The following is a 24,676-nucleotide window of genomic DNA, read 5'->3' as shown; positions in this document are numbered from 1 at the left end:
TAAGTTCTAGCTAACGGTGTTTGAGAATATCCACACCCTTGCCACACATGATTGCATTGAACTCGACAGTTTTATCAATTTAATGTATCTTGCTTTATTTTGAATAGTCTTCACTTCTTGGAGATTATTTTTCAATATATTTATTGAACATTTGTATTACTTCTGAAAATTAACTGGTCTTACATTGAGTTTATTTTTTTCTTATTGATGCATACAAATTTCTTATAAACTCTTATATGAATACTTTGTTTTACATGTTGCAAATGTACTCTACTGTTGTTTGTCCTCTTTAGGGGTCTTATAAAAAGTTTTAAAAAGAGTCTTTATATAATCTAATTTAAGAGGTTTTTTGTATGCCTTTTTCTGTCTACTAAGATGGGTTTTTCCTGTCTCAAAGATCACACGCATAATCTTTTATCAGTCTCCTGGTATATTTATAAACCTTTTATGAATCAAACATTTATACAGATCATATGAAGACAGGGTTTATTTATATTTTTTTCCCATTTGTGTGTGTGTGTGTGTGTGTGTGTGTGTGTGTGTCCAGTTCCACTAATTTAATCACTTGTACTTTTGTCTGGTGCAACATTTATCATAGACTAAAAATCCATGACTATGTGAGTCTGTTTTTAGACTTCATATTCTAAGGAATTTCTAGTTTTATAATATGCTTTGCTAATAAGGAGAGTCTAGTCTTTTTGTTCTTCAAAAAAAATTTCTTTAGCTTTTTTTGCACATGTATTCTTCCATGTGAATTTTAGAACAGCATGAAAAGTTCCCTGAAGACATTGGTGGAATTTTTATTGGAATTGCATGGAAATTACACATTAATTTAGGGGAAAATTGACATCTTTACAATATTATCTTCTAATCCATAAAGGGGATATATATCTTTTTACTTGTTCAGGTAATATTTACACCCTTTGACGAGGTTTTCCAAAAATGTTTGAACAATTCCTCCAAGACTTATATATAGGTACTTTTGTAAAATGTGCCTCCCTCTACCCTCCAAAATACAGTGTCTAATAGGCTATTGCTCATATATAGGAATGACATTGATCTTTCTGTATTGATTTGTTTTTAGTAATCAATTTAACTGAAATGTAAATAGAGAAAAGTGCACACGTGAAGATTATCACAAAGTGAACATACTTGTGTAACTACTACCCAGACGAAGCAACACCATTTCTTCCCAGAAAACCTCTTGCTGTCTCTTCTTTGCCCGGAAGTAACCACTGTCCTGACTTCAAGCAGAATAAAATAGTTTTGCCTGTTTTTGAACTTTGTGTAAATGAAACCACACAGCCTGTATTTTTTTTCTGTGTCTGGCTACTTTTGCTGAAGAAACAGTGTTGCTATGTGGTAGTTCATTGTTTGAATATCATTACAGTTGCACTCTATTATGAAGAGGGCAGTGATTGTCTTTCTTTAGCATGCCTTCGGTGCACATATATACACAGTTCTGTTGGATATACATACATTTAGGAGTAGAATTGCCTGGTCATTTTCTATAAGCTACTTTAGTATATTCTGTTAAACACCTGTGAAGATGAGATTAGTTAATAGGTACACAGTTGGTATTTCAATGAACTTTCAACTGTATGACAAATACAGTATGATAAATACATCTCTGCAAATTGGTTGTTACACTGTGGGTATTGCAAACAAGTAATCCTAGAATCTCATGTAAAAAAGATAGTGTTCTTGGCTAAGTAATGCAGTTCACTTACATAATGTTAGTTCATATTGGAAATCTTAATGTTAGTTCTCTAGGATACTTCTCATGGCAAATGACTGAAACCCAATTCAAACTAATTTATATAAAGATAAGTTAGTTAATAAAAAGAAAAAGATAAAGGAAGATAGGAATCATATTGGTTGAAATGATGAAACAATGTTTCCACCAGACTTCATTCTATTTTTAATTCTCAGCTGATTTTCTCCAGAGGTAAAGCATCATTTTTCCAGTGAGGTTTTTCCGCATGCCAGCAAAAGATGGCTCACAGAAATTCTGGGCTTACATGGTCTTTAATGGCAGAGAGAGAGGTATCCTTTCCTTTTGTCCCTGTCAGTTTCTCCCCAAAGATACTGATTGGCCGTGATGTATTCAAATATTTTCTAATTGGCTAGGGCTGGATCATGTGTCCACCTGCAAGGAGAGGGCCAATGAGATGGGCATGTCAAACCCACCTGCATCTCAGGGTCAAAGTGAGTCGATTATAGAATGTGGGTGGAGGGGTTTCAAAGGACTCTGTCCGAGCCAAAATGAAACATGTACATCTGTTACTGTTAGATTGTGTGTAACCAGGACTAATTAATTTATAGCATCATACATGTTTAATTTGTTATGTTTTCCAGATTATTGCAAATCATCATATGCAGTCTATTTCATTTGCCTCTGGAGGGGATCCTGTAAGTATGGATTCATAAAAGTTCTTTTTATAAGAGGTAAAAGAACTTCCATGTAAAGTGTATTAGCCACTACATGTCCTTTCCAAATCTCTTATTAGAATTTGTGAAAAGTTACATGTAGCAGGTAATCAAAAATTTGGTTTTGACAAAATATGTCCTGTCACTGATTTTTAAAATATTTGGATTAGTAGGTAAGCTAATAATATTCCATTGTGGTAGTAGCTACAGAGTTATAATCTGAGAAGTTTTTTGTAGATAACATCAAAATCAGGAAAAACAAGTGTGTCATACATGTGTTGCCAGTCCTTGCTCAGAATTCTCCTCCATGTGGAGTTGCAGGCAGATGCTACTGATCAGTTGGATTTGGCATATGAGGGGAAGCTGCTCTACCATATGTGGCAACTTAGTCTAATCTAGAATGAGCTAGCAGGTCTGCAGAAACCCATGGAGGTAACACTCAGGTGGGGAGAGAACAGTGGTTTGTCTCTACCAAGAGGCCACGTGGCACTCATTTCCCATGAATGGTACTCTCTCTGCAAGCCTACTTGGCAGAGTGGACGGTCATTCCCTGATTTGGTACAGCATTGTTTCTGGACCAGAGCAAAAGCGGAGGGGTGTTAAAGCTGAGAAGCCTGTTTAAACTGAGGGAGTAGAAGGAGGACTTTGCTCCTCCATGACATCGTGACATCGTGATATCTTTGTACCCGTGGACATAGAGAAGGTTAGAGGAGGGCAGGGTCTGCCTTTTGTAACGATCAAACATCAGTAACATCAGGAAAACATGGGGAGCAAAGGAAGTCCTTGTCATTATGGACAACCTGTTGCCTTCTCTGCACTTACTATTAAAGAGTATGTCCTTCAGAAATGAGGGAGTGAAATTCACTTTAACAGTTCATTTTTTCTCTCCACATTTAGTTTCTTTCTTCCAAATGAGGAATAAAATTTAGGGTCATAAATGATAGGACACATAACTTAGAATCCCAAGAGAGGTATGGAATGGTAGTAAAAGCTAAATCTGGCAGCTGGTGTCACTGCAGGGTTTTGATTGATTTTGATCTCAAGGCTAAATATTTAAAGGAAAAATAAATGTATCCTAAAAGCAAATAAAGTTCTAAAGTTTCTCTGTGTAAACATTGCTTCCTTTACTGGCTTCTAATGTTTAAGCAAGTTCCTCCACTTGGATGTATGTGGAATACATATAAAAAAGAAGTTAAACGCTATTTAAATCAAGTCATTCTTTAAAACATTTCAGTAAGTACTGGCCTCTCTATTGGCTACCAGTGACTCACAGCACTTAACCATGTCGTCAAACCTGACAACCTGCCTTTAGAGCTTCCTTGAAAACTGTGGGAGAGAAGCAACCTTTAAAGGATTTTAAATCATTGTTTTTTTTGTTTCTTTTATTAATGGATACTTAATTTTCCCTTTAGGCTTCACTACTTCCTCACCTTCCGCTTTGGGTATGGTTATTTTCAAATGAATGTTTTAGTTTCATGGTGCCACCACTTAAAAATAAACCAAATTTTAGAGTTCCACCTTTTCTCTAAGAGATTTCACAAATGACTAATTGTGAATTCACTAGCAAATGGCACATGTAAGGTGCCTGCCAGTTAGCAGCTGCAGTGTGAGCCCAGGACTGAATCTGCGTCCAATCCTGCATCTCTGTAATCGGGCCCCACGGCGACACCAAGGGACATGTTTGGTAGCAGAGAGAGCTGACTGAATCCAGCCTGAATTTTCTTTTCTTTTCTCTTTCTAACCCATTATGGTTCATTCATCCATGAAGGAACAAAAATATTTTCCTTAAGATACTTCGAGTAATGAGTCCTATAAATGTAGTGTGGAAAATAATTGTTGCTGTTTGCCTTAAATTTCCCCTTTCAAGTTTCAAGGGTTACTGTCATACATAGGATTAGTATGCAAATCCTTTTATTTACCATAAGCATTTCTCACAAGTATGCCCTGCATGATGTCTATCGTAGTTCCCCAGAATCTGAATTATTTTGAGACTATCTTCATGTGCCTTTAGTTCTGCAGTTCTTTCAACCCACAAAAGCATTGCCCCTACCAAAAAACAACTGGAAAGAATTTGTAGTCCCTGTGGGAAAGTTTTTCATACTGAATGGGGTGGGACTTCCGTGCTTCCTACAGCTGGGGCAACAGCCTGCTGATTTGAAATTAAAACTGGAGCCACCACAACCTTAGCAGTGGAGGTCTCCCAGTGAAGTTTCACTCTCAGGTCAGGGAGGTAGTAGGGCAGAGTGCCAAGCTTTGGAGTCCAGTAGACTGTACTTATTTATCCTGTCTAGGCTGCAGGGTCCTCACCTGTAAAATTTGGAAGGATTACCCTTGCCTCTCAGTGTTGTGAGAATTGAGTGAAATGATGTGTGTAAACTGATCCTGCCTGGCACAGAGTGATAAGGGACAGCTATCACCAGTGTTGCTAACACATGCCCATATATTTGTAGGACACTCCCTGAGATGATTTGCAGCTTCACAGCTAACTGGGCACAAGGGGTCAGAAGCTAAGTCTCCATGGCCTAATGTAGAGCCCTTCTTTCTACCCTATTTTCTCCAAAGTCTAAAGAATGCTGGGTATTCTTCCTTACTTTTCATGACCTTTACTCATCCTCACCTTTACTCTCTTCTCAAAAACAGTTTACTTGTCTTCCTTCTATCAGCCCTGAAGACAGTTCTTGGTAATGCTTCTGTATCTACATACACCTTGTTCATCTCAAAATGCATTAATGAGTATGACCATATTAAATGCATTTTCATAGAGTTTCCCCCACTATTTGTGCTTTACTTTTAACATTCTTTAAACTCTCCCAGATATCTACAGATAATAGAATTTTAGAACTGTAAGACTGTTGGACACTCCTTTGAAGATGTGGAAACCAAGGTCTGGAGAGGTCCCGTGGCCTCTTTCCTGGCTCTAATACACCAGACAACATCGCGGGCAGCACCCCACTCCTGTAACTTTAAAAATAGCAACCAAGTCCCCAGAAATTGTGGCTTTCCTTCTAAATTAATATAAAACAAAGCCTATAGATATGAACTTAATTATATACAAGATATTTCAAACCTTTTATCATTTTGCATAACAGAAATTCACTTAAATGTGTGTTATTTTTTAAATAAGTCAAGAGAAGTTGTGCTGATCCCGAGTCCCCATTCCTGTGTGGTTTGTTGTGGATTATTAAGTGATGTCTTTGAGGGTGTCACGAACATGGGCTTCTATTTCCTGCCAGTTGATTGTGCCTTCCCTCTGGAGAATTATACTCTAATTTTCAAATGCCAGTGTGTATTTTTTCCTGAGAACTGAGATAAGAAAAAGCATCTTTAATTATTAAAATCTTATCATTCATCCATCAGCCTACTCTTTTCAATACAAATTAGTTACCAAGGGGCTTTTTATTTGTTAGTTTTTCCGAAGTTAGCAACACATCTTTTAAAAAAAACATTTTTTAAATGTTTTTTAAAAAAACATTTCTTTTAAAATGTTAAAATGTTTTTTAAAAAAACAATGTCTTTAAAAAACATTTTTTAAAAGATTTTATTTATTTATTTTTTAGAGAGAAGGGAGAAAGGGACAGAAACATCAATATGTGGTTGCCTCTCACACACCCCACTGGTGACCTGGCCCACAACCCAGGCTTGTGCCCTGACTGGGAATCGAACCAGTGACCTTTTGGTTCACAGGCCAGCACTTAATCCACTGGGCCACACCAGCCAGGGTACTTTTTTTTAACTGTTCAGGTTTTGGGGGGGTTTATTAAAAAAAATGATTTTTCTTTATCTTGATGAAATAAATGCTTGTATTTTTGCTTTATTGTTCCTTAAGTTAACTTGCACTGTATAAAAGCAAGCTATTTACCACAAAACCAAAAGTTTTTCTTTATTCTGCTTTCTGATGTACATGGTGTCTACTTGGACAACTGGGAAATCATGATTCCACATCCTTGTTTATGAACCTTTGTGATGGCATAACCCCTGGTATTTCACCTTTCAGCACAGGAGAGAATCACAGCCCCTTAACAGTTTTTAAAGCACATATATCCTAACATATTTCCTGTCTGGGTTCTCTTTTAAACTTAATGACATGGTCTGCCTCTAATCTTTAACCTTCAGATTCCCTGCTCAAGGGCAGAGAACATGGACCCCACAAGTACTAAATTATATGGTGTATATTTGTTTATGTTTCCTCCTAAGATGCTTTTCTTTTCTCTTAACATTAATATTTAAATCCTTGCCTCACTTGCCTCAGTATTATGTCAAATGTACTCTTATCTTTCAACAGTACAATCCATTCATTTTAAATGCAATCATTTTCCCTTTTTTATAGGATACTACAGACTATGTTGCCTACGTAGCTAAAGATCCAGTTAATCAACGAGGTATGGAAAGCAACTTCTAGATTTTCTTAAGAGCTGATATATACCAACTTTAAAAAGTAACAAACAATTATTTTCAATAGACAGAATGATAAAGATCACCAGAGTGCTGTATTGGGTTCTGGAAATATTATGTAAATTTGAATTGGAAATAAATCACAGAGCACAGTGGAAAAAATATATAGGTGGGGTTTAAATTCCAATCACTCGAGAGGCCCATAAACCAAAAGTCTTACCTGTTTGTTTAATCAAAAGGAAACCTGTTTTGGCTCTGATAGAAAGGGCTGGACATTTTCAGTGGACAAATGAACTACGGATGAGACGCAAGCGTGTGGGGTTATTGGCCTGCATAGGCCTCCACTGGGGCGGGGGTGTAGCTTATGCACTTGCAAGGGCCTGGCATGTCACTTTGAGTGTTTGGCTTCTCGGCATTTTGATCTCAGTGTGAATGTCTCTTCTCCAGAGAGACCGTCTTTGGTTGAGAGCGCCTCCTATCTCCAATTTCCATATCCCACTCTGCGTCATCATAGCCCTTTGTTTTTCTTTTTATTAACACTTCTCCCGTGTTTTTATTTTATCCGCTCACTTATTGATGTGTTTACTCACTAAAAGGCTCCAGGAAGGCAGGAAGTGTTTACCTTTTTCACTATTTTTCCTCAGGCTCTCATCACAATGCTTGGCACGTAGGTGGTACCCAATAACTATCCCTTTGAATGGCTGAATGAATGGGAGAGTGAGTTGATTGGATTTCTCATCTCAGGATTTAGCAAGGTAGCCCAAGAAACTCATCTCCTAGCAGCACTTTGGGTCAAGAACCATAAGTTTCTTAGGTCATTGGACTTCTCTGCACAGACATGGTTATAACTGCTTCTCATCCCTAATTCTGGGTCATTTGGACTCCTCTTAGGCATGAGTGTTAGGACAATTCTCCTCCTTAACTAGAACCTATTAGCTGGGCAGCCTCCTCTGCCATCCCAGGAATAAAGTTTGCCCCAGGACATTTATTGAGTATATATGGAGTGGAGTTTGGAAATTCAAAAAGCTGTAAGACACAGAGGTTGAAATGTGTATGGCATGCTGGGGAGCAAATGAGTGGAACGTAGTAGAGTGCAGATTGCATGCAGAGGACAGAGTCCAAAAGGCATCTAGAGGGCACATGATCCTGTGCGCAAATGGGTGGAGCATCTGTTCACAAAGCAGGATACAGAAGATGGATTCAGAGGGAAGCCTTAACACTGGGAGATCCAACAGCAGGAACTCTGGTGATGGCTGGAAATCAAATTATGAGGACCAGTTGCTTGCACAGAACCTGGCACATACTAGGTGCCCAGTAAATGCTTGCCAAAAGATCATGGCCCTGACAAGGTGGAGAGGAAGGAACAGGTGTGACTACTAGGCAATACTTCATTGAAATTGACTCACTCTTAAGAATGGGTTATGGTCAGAGTGGGTAGAGAGACAGGAACTAGTGAAGGGGGGGGCGGGGGTGTGGGACTGGAACAAAGGATGCCAGAAAAAAGCAACCTCTTTTAAATAAGCCTGAGCCTCCCCGAAGAATAACTGCATGCTATTTTTAGGAAGGCCTCTGAACAACAAAGTCTTTTATCTTATCCTGAAAAGGACAAGGTAAAAAGAACAAATCAGGAAATCTAGATGTTTAGTAACTCTGCCACCAATCACTGACTATCTCTGGGCATGTCATTGCCCTTCAGTAAGTGGTGGTGAGAAGTTCAAAGTTAAGGCAGGTTGCTGAGGGTAATGGCCAAAGAGGATCTGCATGCTTGCGAATATCCCCTTTGCTTAAGCGAAACTCGAGAAGCAGAGAAAATGGTGTAGCTCATTCACTTTGAAAGGTCATGTGTTGGAGTTAGAGTAATTCTTCAGAGCTAAGCTGCTTAAATGGGATCCATGGGGACCTGACACAGGGATCCTGAGACAACATTTATGAAAACTGTGGACTGAGTTTGTGGATGGGATTTGAGAGACAGAAATAGTTCAAATAGGTTTCAGGGTTTTTTTCCCTCTAGCCTCAGACCGAAGAGAAAATAAGAAAGATGCTGGAGCCAGACAGACTGGGTAGGAATCCTAGTTCTCCCAGCATCTCACCATACGGCCTGAGTCAAGTTGTTTTCCATCCTTGAACCCCAGTTTCTTTAAGTGGGACTGACAGCAACTCCCTGCTGGTGGCGTTGGAAGGAGTAACTGAGAGAACACAGCAAGCATCAGTTTCTTTCCTCTCTCATCTCATCTTTCTTCTTTAAGGACGCAGGTCTATCTAGCAGACAGATGACTTAAAGACATGGCGTAATTTTCTTGGATTAAAAAGTTCGTACCTCCCTATTACTTATTGCCCCTTTTCCTGTCCCCTCCTCCCTTCTCTTATCTCGTCTATTAAAACCTCTGTGAGTAGCCACTCTATTGTCAACATACCCCTGCTTGCACACCCCTCTAGGTTTAAATCCTTTCCTGTTACAAACCTCTGAGCCTGAATTTCAGCACAGAGGTACTGACACAGCTTTCAAGTTTACAAACAATTAATTACATACCAGTATACAAGAAACTGAGCTAATCGCTGTGCAAAAAGAACAACTCCTGGTGGCCACCGTGGGCTCATCATTTAGCAGCAGAGAGAAACATGATCCATAGGATGTGCACAGGGACGGGGAACCCCGAGAACTGTGCCTGGGACACAGCCAGCGCTGTCAGGATGTGTGGGAGAAATGAAGGAAGACACAGGTCGCAGAGCCATGTGACGAAAGTTCCAGGCTGTGTGGGCGATGTGCATGTGCACGTGTGCCTGTGCTGTGTGTGTGCATGCATGTGTGTGTGTAAGAGTGGGGTTATGTAGAGGGAGGGGGTAGAAGTAGGGGAGCTGTGGCTGACCAGACAGGCCGGAAATGGACTGTGGAGCATTTTGAATGCTGGTCAAATGGTCATTGGGAACCTTTGCAAATTCTGAACTTCATAAAAATTATTCTGGTTTTGGTCATACCATTGCAATTGTAAAGTGATCATTTTTCTGGCATTTGTATCTGTAAAAGTGAAATTGGGCAGAGAAGGAGTCTGGAATTATACAGTCCAGTTCAGAGGACACCTCATTAGTTCTGAACTGCCTTGGGGGAGGAAGGGACTGTTTGGACAAATTTGTAACCTAACAGTACGTGGGAACTGCTTAGATATGAAGGTTGGGGAAGAAATAGAAATCAGTCCTGAGTATTTAATGGGATACTGTATGCAGTGCAAATAGCTCAGTGTCAGGCTTATAGTAAGTATTCAGTGAGTGGTAGCTATTATTATCTTGTGTGATTTGGAACAGGGAGTTTTACAAATAGGAAAAAGACAAAAACCCTATAGAAATCTAGCCCCCCATTCCCATAAAAAAGAAATAGCTACCATTTACTGTATACTCTTACATGCCAAGAGTATTTTGTCTGCATTGTCTCATTTCATCTTCACAGCAGCCCTAGAGGGTAGGTATGAATATTGTTCCTTTTTACAGATGCAAATGCTGGAGTTGGGAACAATGAGGTGGCTCTCCGAAGCTCGTCCAGCCGGTGAGCACCTGGGCCCACTCCAGACCCTGCGCACACGTTTACAGAAGAGCATTACAAGGCACCGAGAAGTATTTACATTCTTTTAAAGTTTAACCTTACCACATTCAAAGAAATATAAATTACAATTAGATATCATATTTCATTGTCAAATCTCAAACATGGACAAAGGTGAAATGTGGTTTAGAGTAGTATTTCCAAACACTTCTAGTGGGAGTGTGCTCCAAATGTTTTGGAGAGCAATCTGACAATTTGTACCAAAACTTTAAAAAAAAGTAAATACTTTTGGACCAGCAATTTCACTTTTAAGGAAATAATTAGGGCATGAACAAAGATTAAGCAGTAAAGATGATTGTCATATATTATTTATGTAATGGAAAAATAAAATTAATTCAATATTCATGAATAACAAAGTATTTAAATAAATCCATAGACTGTACAATGCTACACAACCATTGAAGCTAGTATTCTAGAAGAATAAATAATGACATGGGGAAAATATTCACAGCATTATTAAATGCAGGCAGCAGATTATGAGACAGTATATGTAGTATGATCCCAGGTAATTTTTTGAAAGTAGGTATACATGGGATAAAGGCTGAAATGGCACATGCCAAAATGTTAGTTGTAGCTATCTGTGGAGAGTGAAACTTGTGTAATTTTAATTTCTTCTTGGGGTCTTTTTGTCTAAAACTCCTACAATGAATAACTGTCACATTTCTAAAAGGAAAGTTATTCTAAATCTTTGAATAAATACAAAAGATAATGAAAACAGAAAGACGATGGTATAAAATCTCCTTGGTGAGTTTGATTTATTCAGGAGGAAATGTTCAGCAGGCAGGAGAAGTGTGGGAGTGAGAGGGTGATGGTGGTAGGCAGAGGCAGTGAGAGAGAATGAACAAATGGAAACATGTTAGATCAGGTCTTTTGTGGCAGTGTTGGAAAAACTATAACTTCTTAGCCCTAGGGTGAGTGAGATAACTTAAGGAGGAGCACAGAAGGAAGAGGGCTGAGGGCTCAGGGAGCGGAAGAAGTCAGGGGAGACTGTGGAGCCAGAGGGGTAGTCAGGGCGAGGGGAGAAAACCAAGAGATGAATTGAGCACCTAAGGAGGAAGAAGAGCAGGTTTCTCTAGAAGACACCCTAGAATGTCCCATACTAGAAAAGGAGTTAAGGGGAATGAAAGTGGAAAATGCCATTCAGTCCAGCAGTTGACAGGCTATCGGTCACCTTGGGAAGCAGGTGGTCAGTGGACTGGTAGAGGCGGGAGCCGGACCTCAGGGATGAGGAGGCCTGGCTCACAGGAGGTGAAGACGGGCAGGGGAGACCAGGCTTCGTGCTGATGATCCTGAATGTTCCCACTGTCTCCTGCTTGCCTGATTCACTTTTAGCATTAGTGCGTTCAAGTCAGCACAGTTGCCACTTTTTTCCATTTTGGCTGGGACCCTTTAGCGAGCTCCTCACTTTATAAGAGGCCTTTTCTGTAGAAAAGGGTAAGTTCCAGTAAGAATGTTTCGAGTTTACTTAGTGACTAATACAGCCTGCCCCTGTAACTGCCACAAATGAGGAAATCTCTTCACCTCTTACTCCAAATGTGTAGCAGTCCAGAAAGGTTTAAATGTTTGCTCTGAACCTAATCTGTTAAGAGGACCTGGTTTACCTGGACTACCTGGATACAGGAAGGCCATGGTTCTAAGTCTCTGAAGAAAGTTAAAAAATAAATATAAAATACTGTTAAACCAATTTAAATTAGCCCATTTATTTAGATTTATGTTTATAGTTATAAAATACATTAACTAGTGTGCTTGGTTACATTAGTTAACTGTGGACTGACTTTTTAAGGGGTGGTGGACTCCATACTTTGGTCCCACAGCACCATCTGGTGGTTAATCTGCGGAACTGCATTTTTAAATTTCTTATTTTCTAGTAACGTTAACAACAAAACCAGAAACAAAATTAAAAAAAAAAAGTCTATTAAAAAACAGCCCTGGCTGCTGTGGCTCAGAGAATTGAGTGCTGGCCTGCGAATCAAAACGTGGCCACTTCAATTCCCAGCCAGGGCGTGTGCCTGGGTTGTGGGCCAGGTCATCAGTAGGGGGTGTGTAAGAGGTGGCCACACAATGATGTTTCCCTCCCTCCTTTCCCCTCTGTCTAACATAAAATAAATAAAACCTTTTTTAAAAGTTTAAAAAATAAATATAACAGTAAAGAAGAGCCTATTATCCTGTAAGAATAGTCTCCGCCTCTTGTTCATGATTATCTCATTAGGAAACCAAATGTAAAAGATGGAAGAATTTGAATCTAAGGTTCTCTTAAATCCTACTTAGTATAGTAGTGCCTGATACCCAAGGGCTTAAGTGTGGATCTGTCTGGCTACCAGGATGAACGAAAAGAACTCAGACGTGCATCCGATTCTAGACATGGAGGTCAAAGCTCAGGCCCCCATGCAAAGTTGTTATATCACTAGAAAGTCACATTCTTTTGGGAACTGGGACTTTTTATATACTTGTCTTTCCATTTCCTTTCCATTAGCTAAAGGTTGGACAATTCTTGGCCAAACTGGCTGCTTATCTGAGTTTTTGGAGGTGTGTTAAGAAAACAGGCATATTTGTATGTGATTTAGAGCCTGTCCTATTCTGGCCCTTGACAACCTTAAAAAAGAACCAAGGCCGCGTGGCAGAGCAGCGTGTGAGCGGCAGCAGCACTGTCAGATGCTCGCGCCCTCTGCAGGTGGGGAGGCTGCACTGAACATCTGCACAGGGCCAGCCTTTCATCCAGTGGTGTTTCTTTTGTGGAGACAGGCATCACTTGTTTTTCTTACTGTTTAGTCTTCAAAAAAGTAATATGGCTGTAGCAAGGTTATCCAAAACAACGCAGGAAATTATGTTGGAGGCATCACCCCAGGTACAGGACCTAAACCTCAAGTATCAGAATCAGGAAAATTGAGAGAAACAAAACGTATTAGGAGTGTATGAGGAGAGGTAGCCACAGCTGTGGGCTTAGTTGATTCATTCACTCCTGTGAGGGTTTAAGGTCCCTCAGAGGGGGGACCCTGCTCCTCAGAGGGTTTAAGGTCCTGTGACAGAGGAAGGATAAGATTTCTATAAAACAAGGCACTTCAAAGATCATCCAGTGCCCTGTCTCGGCAGGTGAGGACCTTGCTGTCGAGCAACCTGTTTGGGGTCACACGGATTGTGGTGTCATTGGAACCTGAACTTAGATCTGAGCCTTTTCACAGAGTTCTTTTAAACATCCTTGTTCTCTCATCCCTCTCTTGGGAGGCACACTTAGTTAAGAGCATTATTAAGCTCTTCCTCATCCCACAATTGCTCAGGCTATGCAAACCTGTGTATATATTTTTAACATCTCTCATGAGACATTGCTTCTACTTTGAAGTCATCCTCAGGACTCTTTCTAAGTCATTGTTATGAAACCTCAGATACAACTAAACCTTCATATTGCAAGGCCCTGAGCATGACACCATACTCCCACACTCTGTTCAAGGCAAGAAGGATATTCCTCATGGTGGGGAGATTATCTCACAGTTCCCAAACACAAGCTCCCAGTTTTACATACAACAGCAGATCTGCTCATTTGTTTGTGATATTCTGTCAGCTGTCCCCTTCACAATTTATTTCTCTCATTTGCTTGTGAAAACTAGCCCTTCCCAGTAATTGCTTTTCAGAGAAAGTGTCTAATAAAATAGTGGTATCTTCTGGTAATGTCAGCATCACAAAATCTTGATTTTGATGCTTATTGGAGACAGATGTTTCATAGGGTTTCAAGGATGGGGATTACCATCGCATCACTGCCGGTGGTGAGAGGGCAGAGGGATGGCTAGAGGAGGGGTCTTCTGAAGCCTCAGTCTTCACTAGCAGGTCACACCCCTTTAGGGGGGAGAGGAGAGGTATGGAAAGTTACCTTTTTTCAATCTTCTGTAGAGTACCATGCAAGGACCAGACTGAAAACCTGATCTTCCCTAAAGGTTGCTGTCCTAAGCATTTCTTGCATTGAATTTGAGAGCTAACACTGAACTTGAGTATTAGTCAAAATCATCCTACTTTTATAAACACATAGGCCCAAAATACCTGCCGTGAGAGCAAAATTTGTGTTTTGAGATATTTAGATATAAAATGTGAGTGTGTCTTCTCTTTGATGCATGTGGAATGTGAAGTACTATTATGTCATTTAATTGTTGAATAGAGCTTGTAAACCTCACCCTTTTCTTCAACCACCAGTTCATGCTCTGGAAGGATTTTGATTTCATATAATCTGCTCTCACTAAAAACCTGTTTTAATTTTTTCGTGTGTCCTTTTGCAGCCTGCCACATACTGGAGTGCCACAACGGAATGGCCCAGGATGTCATAAGTACCATAGGGCAGGCTTTTGAGCTCCGGTTTAAACAATATTTGAAAAATCCTTCTTTGAATGCTTCTTGTGAAAGGTCAGCCAAGAGTTCTATAATTATTTGACTTACTATATTTTGTTTAATTTTAAAATTAATACGGCATTTTAAAGTTGACTAACAAAATGAGTAATTTTTTCTTATAAATAGGCAGTTTCAGTACAAAGTCATTATAACATTTAATATTTTTGTTCCATTCATATTTGTCCAGATAGTTCCTTTTGATCTGTAACAAATTTAAAAGAGACACTGAAAGTGAGAAGGGGTCAGCCATGTTTCAGCCATGTTATACAGAACTGTGAATTCATTAAATAGCATCATAAAGTAATAAGCATCAATAAATATCTCAGATTTATTTCAACCCCAAATCCTTAGCATAGCAATAAAAAAAATCAAGAATGAAGAGCAAAATAATGAGTCTATTTCAAGAATTCCCGTTAGTTTGCTGGTTTGCAGTGTAAACAGATCAGCCCCAGCCAAACCGTGGGCCCAAGCAGTGCGGCCCGAGGTCCCAGTCGTTCTGAGGTGCAGACGGGCTGCCGCTGGACGCTTTCAGGCCAGTGGGATGCAGTGAGGCCCCTGGCTAGCAGAATTCACACCTGAGAAATTGAACTCTTGGGCACTTTTAAATACATTTCTCCCAATAATTTGTCACTTTGTGTATCAAAAAACACTGGATTTGGAGGCGCCCTTTATGAGGTGGTCGGGCGTAGTGAAGGAGCGGTGGTTACCGGGAGGACTGGTCATTGACTCGCCCCCAGGCAGCGCTCACATCTCAGTGCTGCGCCTTCGTGGGCGGGTAAGGAGCCCAGCGAAACTGCGTGTGTCGTCGGCCGAGTCGGTTGAGCCAAAAGGACTTGATTTGCTCCTTTTCATACGAAACTTTTACTAATTCCAGTTTGGACGACAAGTACATTTATTTTTTTGCCCTGTTTCAATTTTAAAAACAATGCATGTTTACATAAATCTATCTTCTTGCCACATATGGTTGTAGTACTTCTTCATGAATCCTGTATTCTCCTCTAGATCTGCGCAGACGAGATAGCTGGCCATAACTTTTTAATTTTTTTCATCTTGGTTTAAAAAACTGAGCCAGGTCCTCTGCCTAATATCTACATTTCCTTTAAATAAAGCATTCATACAATGGTACAAAGCATGCTGCAGATACCCAGGAAAACTTAGCATTTTTGTATGCTATTGGCAAAATGCCTTACATTCAAGGAGTTCATAAATGTGTGTATGTATATATTTTTTTAGTTACTGGAGGGGGAAAAACGCAAAAACATCACCCTTGGCATTTTGGTTGGCTTACCCCACTTTAATTGTCTGCAGAAATCTAAACAATTCAGCCATCTGGTTGCTTCCACCCAGATGTTCGACATTACTTAAGCACATCTGTAAACTTACAACATGAATGCCTAGTTTTTCAGGATGATTTGCATGGTTCTGATCCCTCTGCATCCCCTACAGCATTTGAATTCCCGCCCAGCCTCTTGGGGATTCTTTTTTTCCCTTACAGCGAGGAGGTGCATATTGACGACCATGTGGAGGAGAGAGAAGATCATGAGTATTACAATGAAATACCAGGAAAGCAGCCACCTGTGGGTGGCATTTCAGATGTGCGGATCAAAGTTCAAGCCCCAGAACAAATGGCTTACTGCCCAATACGGTGTGAAAAATTGTGCTATTTGGTAAGTGAATGTTTTATTATTATTGGAACTAGCAATGAGATTCTGTTTTTATCATTAGAGAGCTTAATTTGAGGGTTTCCAAATGCTAGTTTAGAGAAAGTATCATCTTCCTCAGTACAGAGCCAGAGGGTGAATCATTGATGAAGCCTGGAGTAGATCATTTTGACTCCTAATTCCCCAACCTCAGCCCTAGCAGCTGACCTCACCGCTCAGTTCACTGGGAACCATAGGGCAGTCCAACGTGTTATCCTCAACTTCACGCTTTCCCATCTCCAAGTCTTCCTGTGTCCTCTTTGCTTCTTTTCCTTAGTTACTGTCTCCACAACTACTCTTTCCCCTGAGCTCCTAATCCCATCCCTTCCTGCCACTTCTGTGCTCTTGTTCTGTCCATCAACCTCTGTCTCAATCCTTGTTCTCCCTCTGTCTACCAGTTCTTTCCCTTCTGTCTACAAATAATTGGACTCCTCCAAGCCAGCTAATAGTGCCCCACCCGCTCATCTGTCTTCTACCCACAAACTTCTAGAAAAAAACTGTCTTTACCTCTGTGTTCAAATCTGTGTTACACTTTCAAGATCTGAACTCTACTTAACAACTTGATAGAAATTACTTTGACAGTGATCATCAATGATTTAATTGCTAAATATATTTCTTTCCTCAATATTTTGAATTTATCTCCAGCACTTGATACCTGTTGCTTTCTTCTTATTCTTTTTTTAGACCTCTCCTGTTAGCCTCTAAAATGTTTTCATTGTGTGATACTGATCTTGCATCTCAAGTTGCTGTTTTTCTTTTTTTGTCATATTTTCCAAATTTTATTATGAAAATTTTCAAACATACAGAAAAGTTGAAAAAAATTTACAGTGAACACTCATATACTCACCATCTAGATTCTACAATGAACATTTTACTATAATTACTATGTTATCCTATGTAGTCATGTATCATCCATCAGTCCATCTTATTTTTGATGCGTTTCAAAGTATGTTGCATCTTTTCTTTTTGTATCTTGTATTCTTGCATCCAACCCCTCTTCTGGGAATCCAAGCCCCTGCTTCACCAATAAGAAAGCACACTCCAGTGCCCTGCCCTTGGCCCTGACTTCTCCTGAGGCCTGCCACCTATGTGTATACTCCTGCAGCTTCTCTGTTTCCAGCTGCTGCCTCTCTCTCCCGCTGTCATGCCTCAAACATTACATTGCTTGTTTATGTCAGTATTGAACTGAGCATTTTGTCCTTGCCTCCAAACCAGATTTCTCTACTGATTCACTCACGTTAAATAACAGCATTGCTGCTTTTTGTGTAATCTATACAGTCTTTTGTGTTTCTCCCACTTTGAGCGCCATATCAACAATCCTCCAGACCTAGGGTTCTATCCTGAAAATGTCTTTTGAGTATATCTAACCTTTTGCATTCCTATTGCATCTTTCTAAGTTTTGGTCCTCACTTGCCCAGATGATTCTGAAAGCCCCTTCCTTATGTCTAATTTCACTTCCCCAAATGGTCCTGCACAAAACTGTCAGATTAATCATTCCAAAGCAAAGACACTCCTTCTTAAAAGCATCAGTGGATCCCATTCCATTACTGAAAAGAGCATGAGATTTTTAAGTATGAAGAGTGAGCCTGGCACAAACCTCCACAGAGTAGAGCTCCAATCTGCCACTTTATGGTTGGAAAGAGGTTTGCTAACTGTCCAGTGCTTATACAACTGTCCTGGAAGTCACACTTTCTTGCTGAGGCTTGGATTGTGTCCTGGAATATGACCTCCCAAGCAGAAGCAATGTCCCTCAGGACATGAGCCCTACAGTGGCAACCTGGATGACTCTTCTCCGCAGCTCCAAAACAATGCACTGTTGAAAGGAGTCTACCCTTTCCCCACCCCAAACCTCACCCTCCCTTTTTTTTTTTTTTATTATCAGACACTTCCTGTATCAGAAAGTGAAGTTGTCTGCTATATGCTGCTGGGAGTTGTGTTTGTTTTTGAAGTTTAGGAACATATGCTATGTTTGTAAATGTTTCATGATCTGTCGTTTGCACAGCCTGGGAACTCCAAGTGCAGCAGCGTGTATGAGAACTGTTTGGAACAAAGCGGGGCAACAGGTAGGTGCAGTCACTCCTCCCTGGCTGCCACTCTCCTTACTCCTTTTCTTTTATCCTCACCTGAGGATATTTTTTTTTTCTTTTCATTGCTGAGAGAGAGAAATGTGAAAGAGAAACATCAACTGGTGCCTTCTTGTTCGTTTTCATTGCTGAGAGAGAGAGAGAGAGACAGATAGACAGAGACAGAGATGTGAAAGGGAAACATTGATCGGTTGCCTTCTTGTACGTGCCCTGACCGAGACTGAACCTGAAACCTAGATGTGTGTCTGATGGAGAATTGAACCTATGACCTTTTGGTCTACAGGATGGTGTTCCAACCAACCGACCCACACCAGCCAGGGCATCTCCTTATTCCCTTTAAGTCACGTGGTCATATGTGGACCCTCCTTTTAAACACTTCATGGGAAAGGCAGGTGCATGTAACTGAACACACACTACTTCCGCAGCAGGCTTCCCACGTGCTGAGAGACACTGAATGCCACATGTGTGTCACTTGGAGGCGTGGGTTCCTCCTTCTACCACACCATTCTCCTGCCTTGTGGGGTCTTTCACTGCCGTCACATCATGAAAGCTCTCACTGAAAAGGTGCTTTCTTTACTCAAAACTTCAGGGACCCCCCACTTCAAAAATGAGACAGTAGGCTAATGTGAAAATTAATGCTTGTCAAAGCCATTAGGATCAGTAGAAAACGTTTATTTCTGCTTAGCAAAGGCAACAAAAAGAAATCTGAAATGTGAGAGTCCCAATTATGGTTTCCGCCCGCCCCCCTCAGGCTTGCTTTTCCACAGTGCAAGGCAGCAACACCCAATGCAAGGCAGCAACTATCAGATTGGAAATATATTTTCATAAAAACAAGGCATACTGACAAGGAGTCCTTGCAGTCTTATAAATCATTGGAAATATTTATTTATTCGGGAAGAAAAGTTTTGCAGCTTTACAGGGGGAGTTAACTGGGCAGTGCAAATAATACAGAGGAGGGTAGAGTTGGATAACCACACTTAAGGATGCTAATTAAACTAGCAGGAACTGGCCATGTAGAAGGTAGCTGCTTCCAAGGATACTTTTGTATTTCTTAAGGAATTATGCCAATGTAATCTATTAATTTTTTAAATTTTTATACAGTAGGGGAACATGAGGATTTATTATTTTTTGGTACAGCTATAATTACCAGTTTCATCCAACCTGCAAAAATAATAGGAGTAGTGAGCTAATGCAGTATTTAAAATTCTTTAAAAACATGGCTTCTTTTGATGGAGTGAAAACTTCATGCCATTCTTTAAAGTCATATACAATTTTAAACTAATTCTTAATAATATGACTAAAGCAAAGTAAATTGACGGTAAATGTAAATGTCTTTTTAAAACTATGCTCCCCAGGAGGCATCATTTCTCCCTCCCTCCCTCCCTCCCTCCTTTTCCTTACTCCAGAATCCCTCACCCAAGGACCCAGCAGCCAGGAGCACAGCACACGTGCCTTATTGTATCGTAACATCTGCAGGTGCTGAAGCGCTCTTGGAGTCGACCCCATGCCTTGTTTTTATCTCATTTTATAGTCTTCATTTATTCAATAGTTCACCCAGTGACTGTTGTCCAGTGGGTCAAGCACTGAGCTACAACACTGTTTCTTTAAACAAGCAGGTCCCCCACTTCTAATGGGAACCAGAATGCTGGAAACCCTTTCCCTGACCTCAGTCACTGAGGCTCTGAGGGATAGAAAGACTGAGGCCCTGCTCCAGGGGCCACGACACCTGTGTGGCTTTTCCCATTGTGGCAGGAAGGACTTTCCTACCTCCATGTCCTTTCATCTGCAGACACCCAGAAACCAGGTGTCCTGCCTTGGGGCCCACCTGTGATTGCTTGGGCATATGTTTAAACAGTGATCTGAACCTCTTGACCAATGAGCAAATTCATAGCAGTTGCTAGAATAGCAAATAGATATTTTATGTCTTTTCCCAGAGATTCATACATAAGCATTTGAGAGACACCTATACAAATATTTTCAATGAGGTTTTGCTTTTTCCTCCCAAGACATTTCCTCCCACACTTGAATTCCAGAAGCAATAGGCTTCTGGTTGTTGAAGGAGTTAATGGTATTTATTGCCAGCTATATAAAAATATACCTATCCTTAGTAACAAATTCCCTTATGGAAAAAATAATTAGCAAAATAGAATAATGTTTCCCAGCTTTCAAGTTAAAATGGAAATGTTGATATTTTTAATCAGAAAGATGTTAAATTCCCACAAACCCTAAGGGCTGGCACTTAAAAACATTGGTACTTACAATATATACACTGTGCGTGTATTTATTTTCTGCCACAAATCTTCTTGTAGGCTGGTTGGATGGGTTCTCAGAGTAATGCTTGGCACAAAGAACTTTTGGAATGCGTAATGGGTGGCGTGTGTGGTTAAGCCTCATCCACCACACACTTCACCCTGGAAAGATTTTAAGTTTGGGTACAGGGTGAGATATCTCTTTTTTATTTTTTAAATTTAAGACAAGACTGTTGACTTAAATATAGTGGCACATTTGGAAAAAAAAAAAAGAAGGGTAGTTTTCAAGACAGACCAGGTGTTGACATTGGCACTTCTGTGCAGCCCCGTGGGACGGCAGGCTTGATGTGGTCAGCTCATGTCAGCGCCCCGAGAGGGGCAGGCGGGTCAGCGCCCGGTGCTGAAGGCTGGCTTGGGGTGTTTAGAACAAACATGCTGGGGTCGAAATGGGGAGACACTCGTCATCTGTTCACTCAGCTGGCACATGTTTTCCTTCTGGGCATCTGATTTTGACCAGGCATTGTAGATGAAGGAGATACATGGGTGAGTCGATTCTAGTCTCTCCTCAAGGACTCAGGGAGTTTGTAATCTCAAGAGCAAGACAGACAAGTAAACAGATACCTACAGCACGTCAGAGACCAGCACCTTGACCAGCCTGGGGGGAGGAGGAACTTAGGGGAAGCCTTCCTGGAGGAGGTGGGTCAGAGAAGAATATTTTTAAAAAAATTCTTACCTGAAGATATGTTTATTGATTTTAAAGAGAGAAGAAGGGAGAGAAAGAGAGACAGACAGACATTGATTGGTTGCCTCCCAAATGCTCCCTGTCTGGGGATTGAACCTGCAACCTATATGTACCCTGATTGGGAATGGAACCTGCAAGCTTTTGGTGTACAGGGCGGTGCTCCTACCAACTAAGCCACCTGGCCAGGGCAGAGCAGAACCTTAGAAGATAAGTTGAAGTTAGGTAAAGAAAGGAATGGGAGAATATGACAGTCACAGATACGCATCAGGTGCAGAGGTCCAGCATCAATGCATAAATACACAACTGAGCTTTGATAGGAAGTAGTTACTGAATGCCTGCTATGAGGCAGGCACTATGCCAGGGACATCAGAGTCATCTTCACCGGGTGCTACATCAGCCTCGTGTAGAGCTCCTTACCCCTAGTTAAGGAGTAGTTGCATTCATACAGTACTAAAGTTACATCCAGCCCTTTGAAAGCAACCACGAGGCTGGTGTGGCCCCTGGTGAAAATGAGTTTGACACCCTTGCACTATGCTTAGTGGGTGTCTCACCCACATTCTTTCATTTAATCCTCACAGCTGTATTTTAAGCTAGGCACCCCCATTTTACATAGATGAAAACTGACACTTAGGTTAAGTAACATGCTTCAGGCCACACAAATAACATAGGGATCTGAAGTCAGGTTCATGTTAATTTAGATGCACACTGCTTGCAAACCCTTTAGATCATATTCCACTTTCAGTAAATTTTTTTTAGGGCATAATGCCATTTTATTTATTTTTTATTTTTTTTAATTTTATTTTAATCATTGTTCAAGTACAGTTTTCTCCCTTTTACTCCCATTCCAGCCCACCCACCCAACCCTCCCCACTTCCCTCCCATTACCACCCTCCCCCTAGCTTTTGTCCATGTGTCCTTTAAATTTGTTCCTGTAAACCCTTCCCATTCTCCCCTGAAATTCCCTCTTCTCTCCCCTCTGGTCACTGTCAGTCTGTCCCCTATTTCATTGTCTTTGGTTATATTTTGCTTGTTTCTTTGTTTTGTTGTTTAGGTTCCTGTTAAAGGTGAGATCATATAGTATTTGTCTTTCACTGCCTGGCTTGTTTTGCTTAGCATAATGCTTTCCAGCTCCATCCATGCTGTTGCAAAGGGTAGGAACTCCTTCTTTCTTTCTGCTACATAGAATTCCATTGTGTAAATGTACCATAGTTTTTTGATCCATTCATGTACTGATGGGCAGTTAGGTTGCTTCCAGCACCTAGCTATATGGATCTGCCTTTTGACCCTGCAATTCCACTGTTGGGACTATATCCTAAGAACACTAAAACACCAATACAAAAGAACCTTTGCACCCCAATGTTCATAGCAGCACTTTCAGTAAATTTTTATGAGCAGGCACTCCTAAATAAGTGATCATTCAATTATGTATAAGTTATCAATACATATTCTAATATATATGCATGAATTACAAAACACAAAAATAGAAAGTTTCAAAGTTAAAGTTAATGATAAACATTTTTTAAAGTCTTGCTAATTACATTGGCTGAACACTATCATTAGATAATATCTCAAGGCTTGATATACATTTAAAGCATTTATCGATAAAGAAAATTGATATAAATCTACATTCAAATCTTAATAATTTTAACTTTTGGTAGGTCAAAGTTTGGATCAGATTAGATTATTCTTATTTATATGTTCTAATACATCTAAGGAGGAGATCATACTAAGAAAAATAATCTTCAGTCCTTGATTTCTTTGCAGTGATCATGTATTTATTTGCGAAAGTAAGTTTAGTTTAAATTAAATAATACATTTCATGAAGTAACTTAACCAAGCAAATGGAAACTGTCATATGTTGTAAAATCCTGCAAAAATGAGATGCCTACTCAACTCCTTCCTCAGTAGAAAACCCGGTCCTTTCTCAGGATATCCCATAAACAGACTATGACATGCCATAGGTGACACAGAATGCTGATAGACAGACAAGGTGTGAAGGAGGAGCAGGTAGTAAGAACTATTGTCTTCTGATTGGGCTTCCCCTTGCGGCTGTACTCTCGGGTTGCCATTCTATATGTTACAAGAGTCATTGCACCATGTGAAATTCAATATGAGGTCAGTCCTGTGTGGACCATATGGAAGGGGTTTCGTAACTGAAACAATAGAAGGACAGATGTTGCTTTATGGTGAGATAATGGAATGTCAATGCCACCACTTCATGTGCAACCTCCTGGTCATCCTGTAGCACAGACAGCCACAACTATAAATGTACTAGTTACAACAGAAAAGCAAAAATATTCTATCCTGGCATTCTCAGGACAGAACCATCTGGATAGTACAAAGCACTTTAACTACCTGCCATCAGGTAGTGAAATATGGTGCTAATATCCATTCATCCAGTAACTATTTGTTGATGCCACTTTCTGTGCAGGCATGAGCTAGGAGCAGGAGTCTGCAGCCATGAACAGGAGAGACAGGATCCCTCTCTTCATGGAACATGCAGTGTAGATGTAGCACACATGTTAAAAAATAATAACATAAGCAACAGAACTTACTACACTTGTGACATGGGCTTCAAAGGTCAAGTACAAACTTCTCAGAAAGCAGAGAGACTTAGTCTTATCTGAGAAGGTGAGAGAAGGCTCTCTTGAGAAAGTGATGTTTAAACTGACACCTGAAGGGTGAGGATGATGGAGAAGGGGAGAGAAGAGCATGTCAATCATAGAAGATGGTCTTGAGGTGAATATTATACTGCAAGAAGACCAATGTGAGCCCTGGCAGACACTAGGGGGGAGAAGGGTTACAAGGGAAGGCAGGTGGCCAGGAGTAGGGCCTAGGGCTTGTTGATGATTTTGAGCTTTATTTGAAGATGCAATGGAAAGGAATTAAAGGGTTTTGAACCTCTGAAAAATATGATCAAATTTTCAGTTCTAACATAGTCATTTTTCACCCTGGCTGTTGTGGCTCAGTGGACTGAACACTACCCTGTGAACCAAAAGGTCGCCAGTTCAATTCCCAGTCAGGGCACAAATCTGGTTGCGGACCAGATCCCCAGTTGGGGGCGTGAAAGAGGCAACCAGTCAGTGTATCTCTCACATGTTGATGTTTCCTTCTCT

At 40.4% G+C, this 24,676-nt stretch overlaps 1 protein-coding gene across 1 annotated transcript in view; it reads left to right on the top strand.

Moving 5' to 3' along the window:
* SHC4 (SHC adaptor protein 4) overlaps window positions 1-24,676 on the top strand; it is a 106,009-nt gene that overhangs the window by 60,462 nt on the left and 20,871 nt on the right. The window contains exons 5-9 of the mRNA XM_045823414.1: window positions 2,359-2,412; window positions 6,758-6,809; window positions 14,677-14,800; window positions 16,281-16,452; window positions 18,488-18,548. Coding sequence (XP_045679370.1) covers window positions 2,359-2,412; window positions 6,758-6,809; window positions 14,677-14,800; window positions 16,281-16,452; window positions 18,488-18,548 — 463 coding nt within the window. The remainder of the gene's footprint in view (window positions 1-2,358; window positions 2,413-6,757; window positions 6,810-14,676; window positions 14,801-16,280; window positions 16,453-18,487; window positions 18,549-24,676) is intronic.

The sequence above is a fragment of the Phyllostomus hastatus genome, unplaced genomic scaffold (genome assembly GCF_019186645.2).
Source record: "Phyllostomus hastatus isolate PE091 unplaced genomic scaffold, TTU_PhHast_1.1 phas_scaffold_501, whole genome shotgun sequence".
Classification (NCBI taxonomy): Eukaryota; Metazoa; Chordata; class Mammalia; order Chiroptera; family Phyllostomidae; genus Phyllostomus; species Phyllostomus hastatus.
The sequence above is the reverse complement of the archived record's forward strand: the minus strand, read 5'-3'. Positions and strand labels throughout refer to the sequence as shown.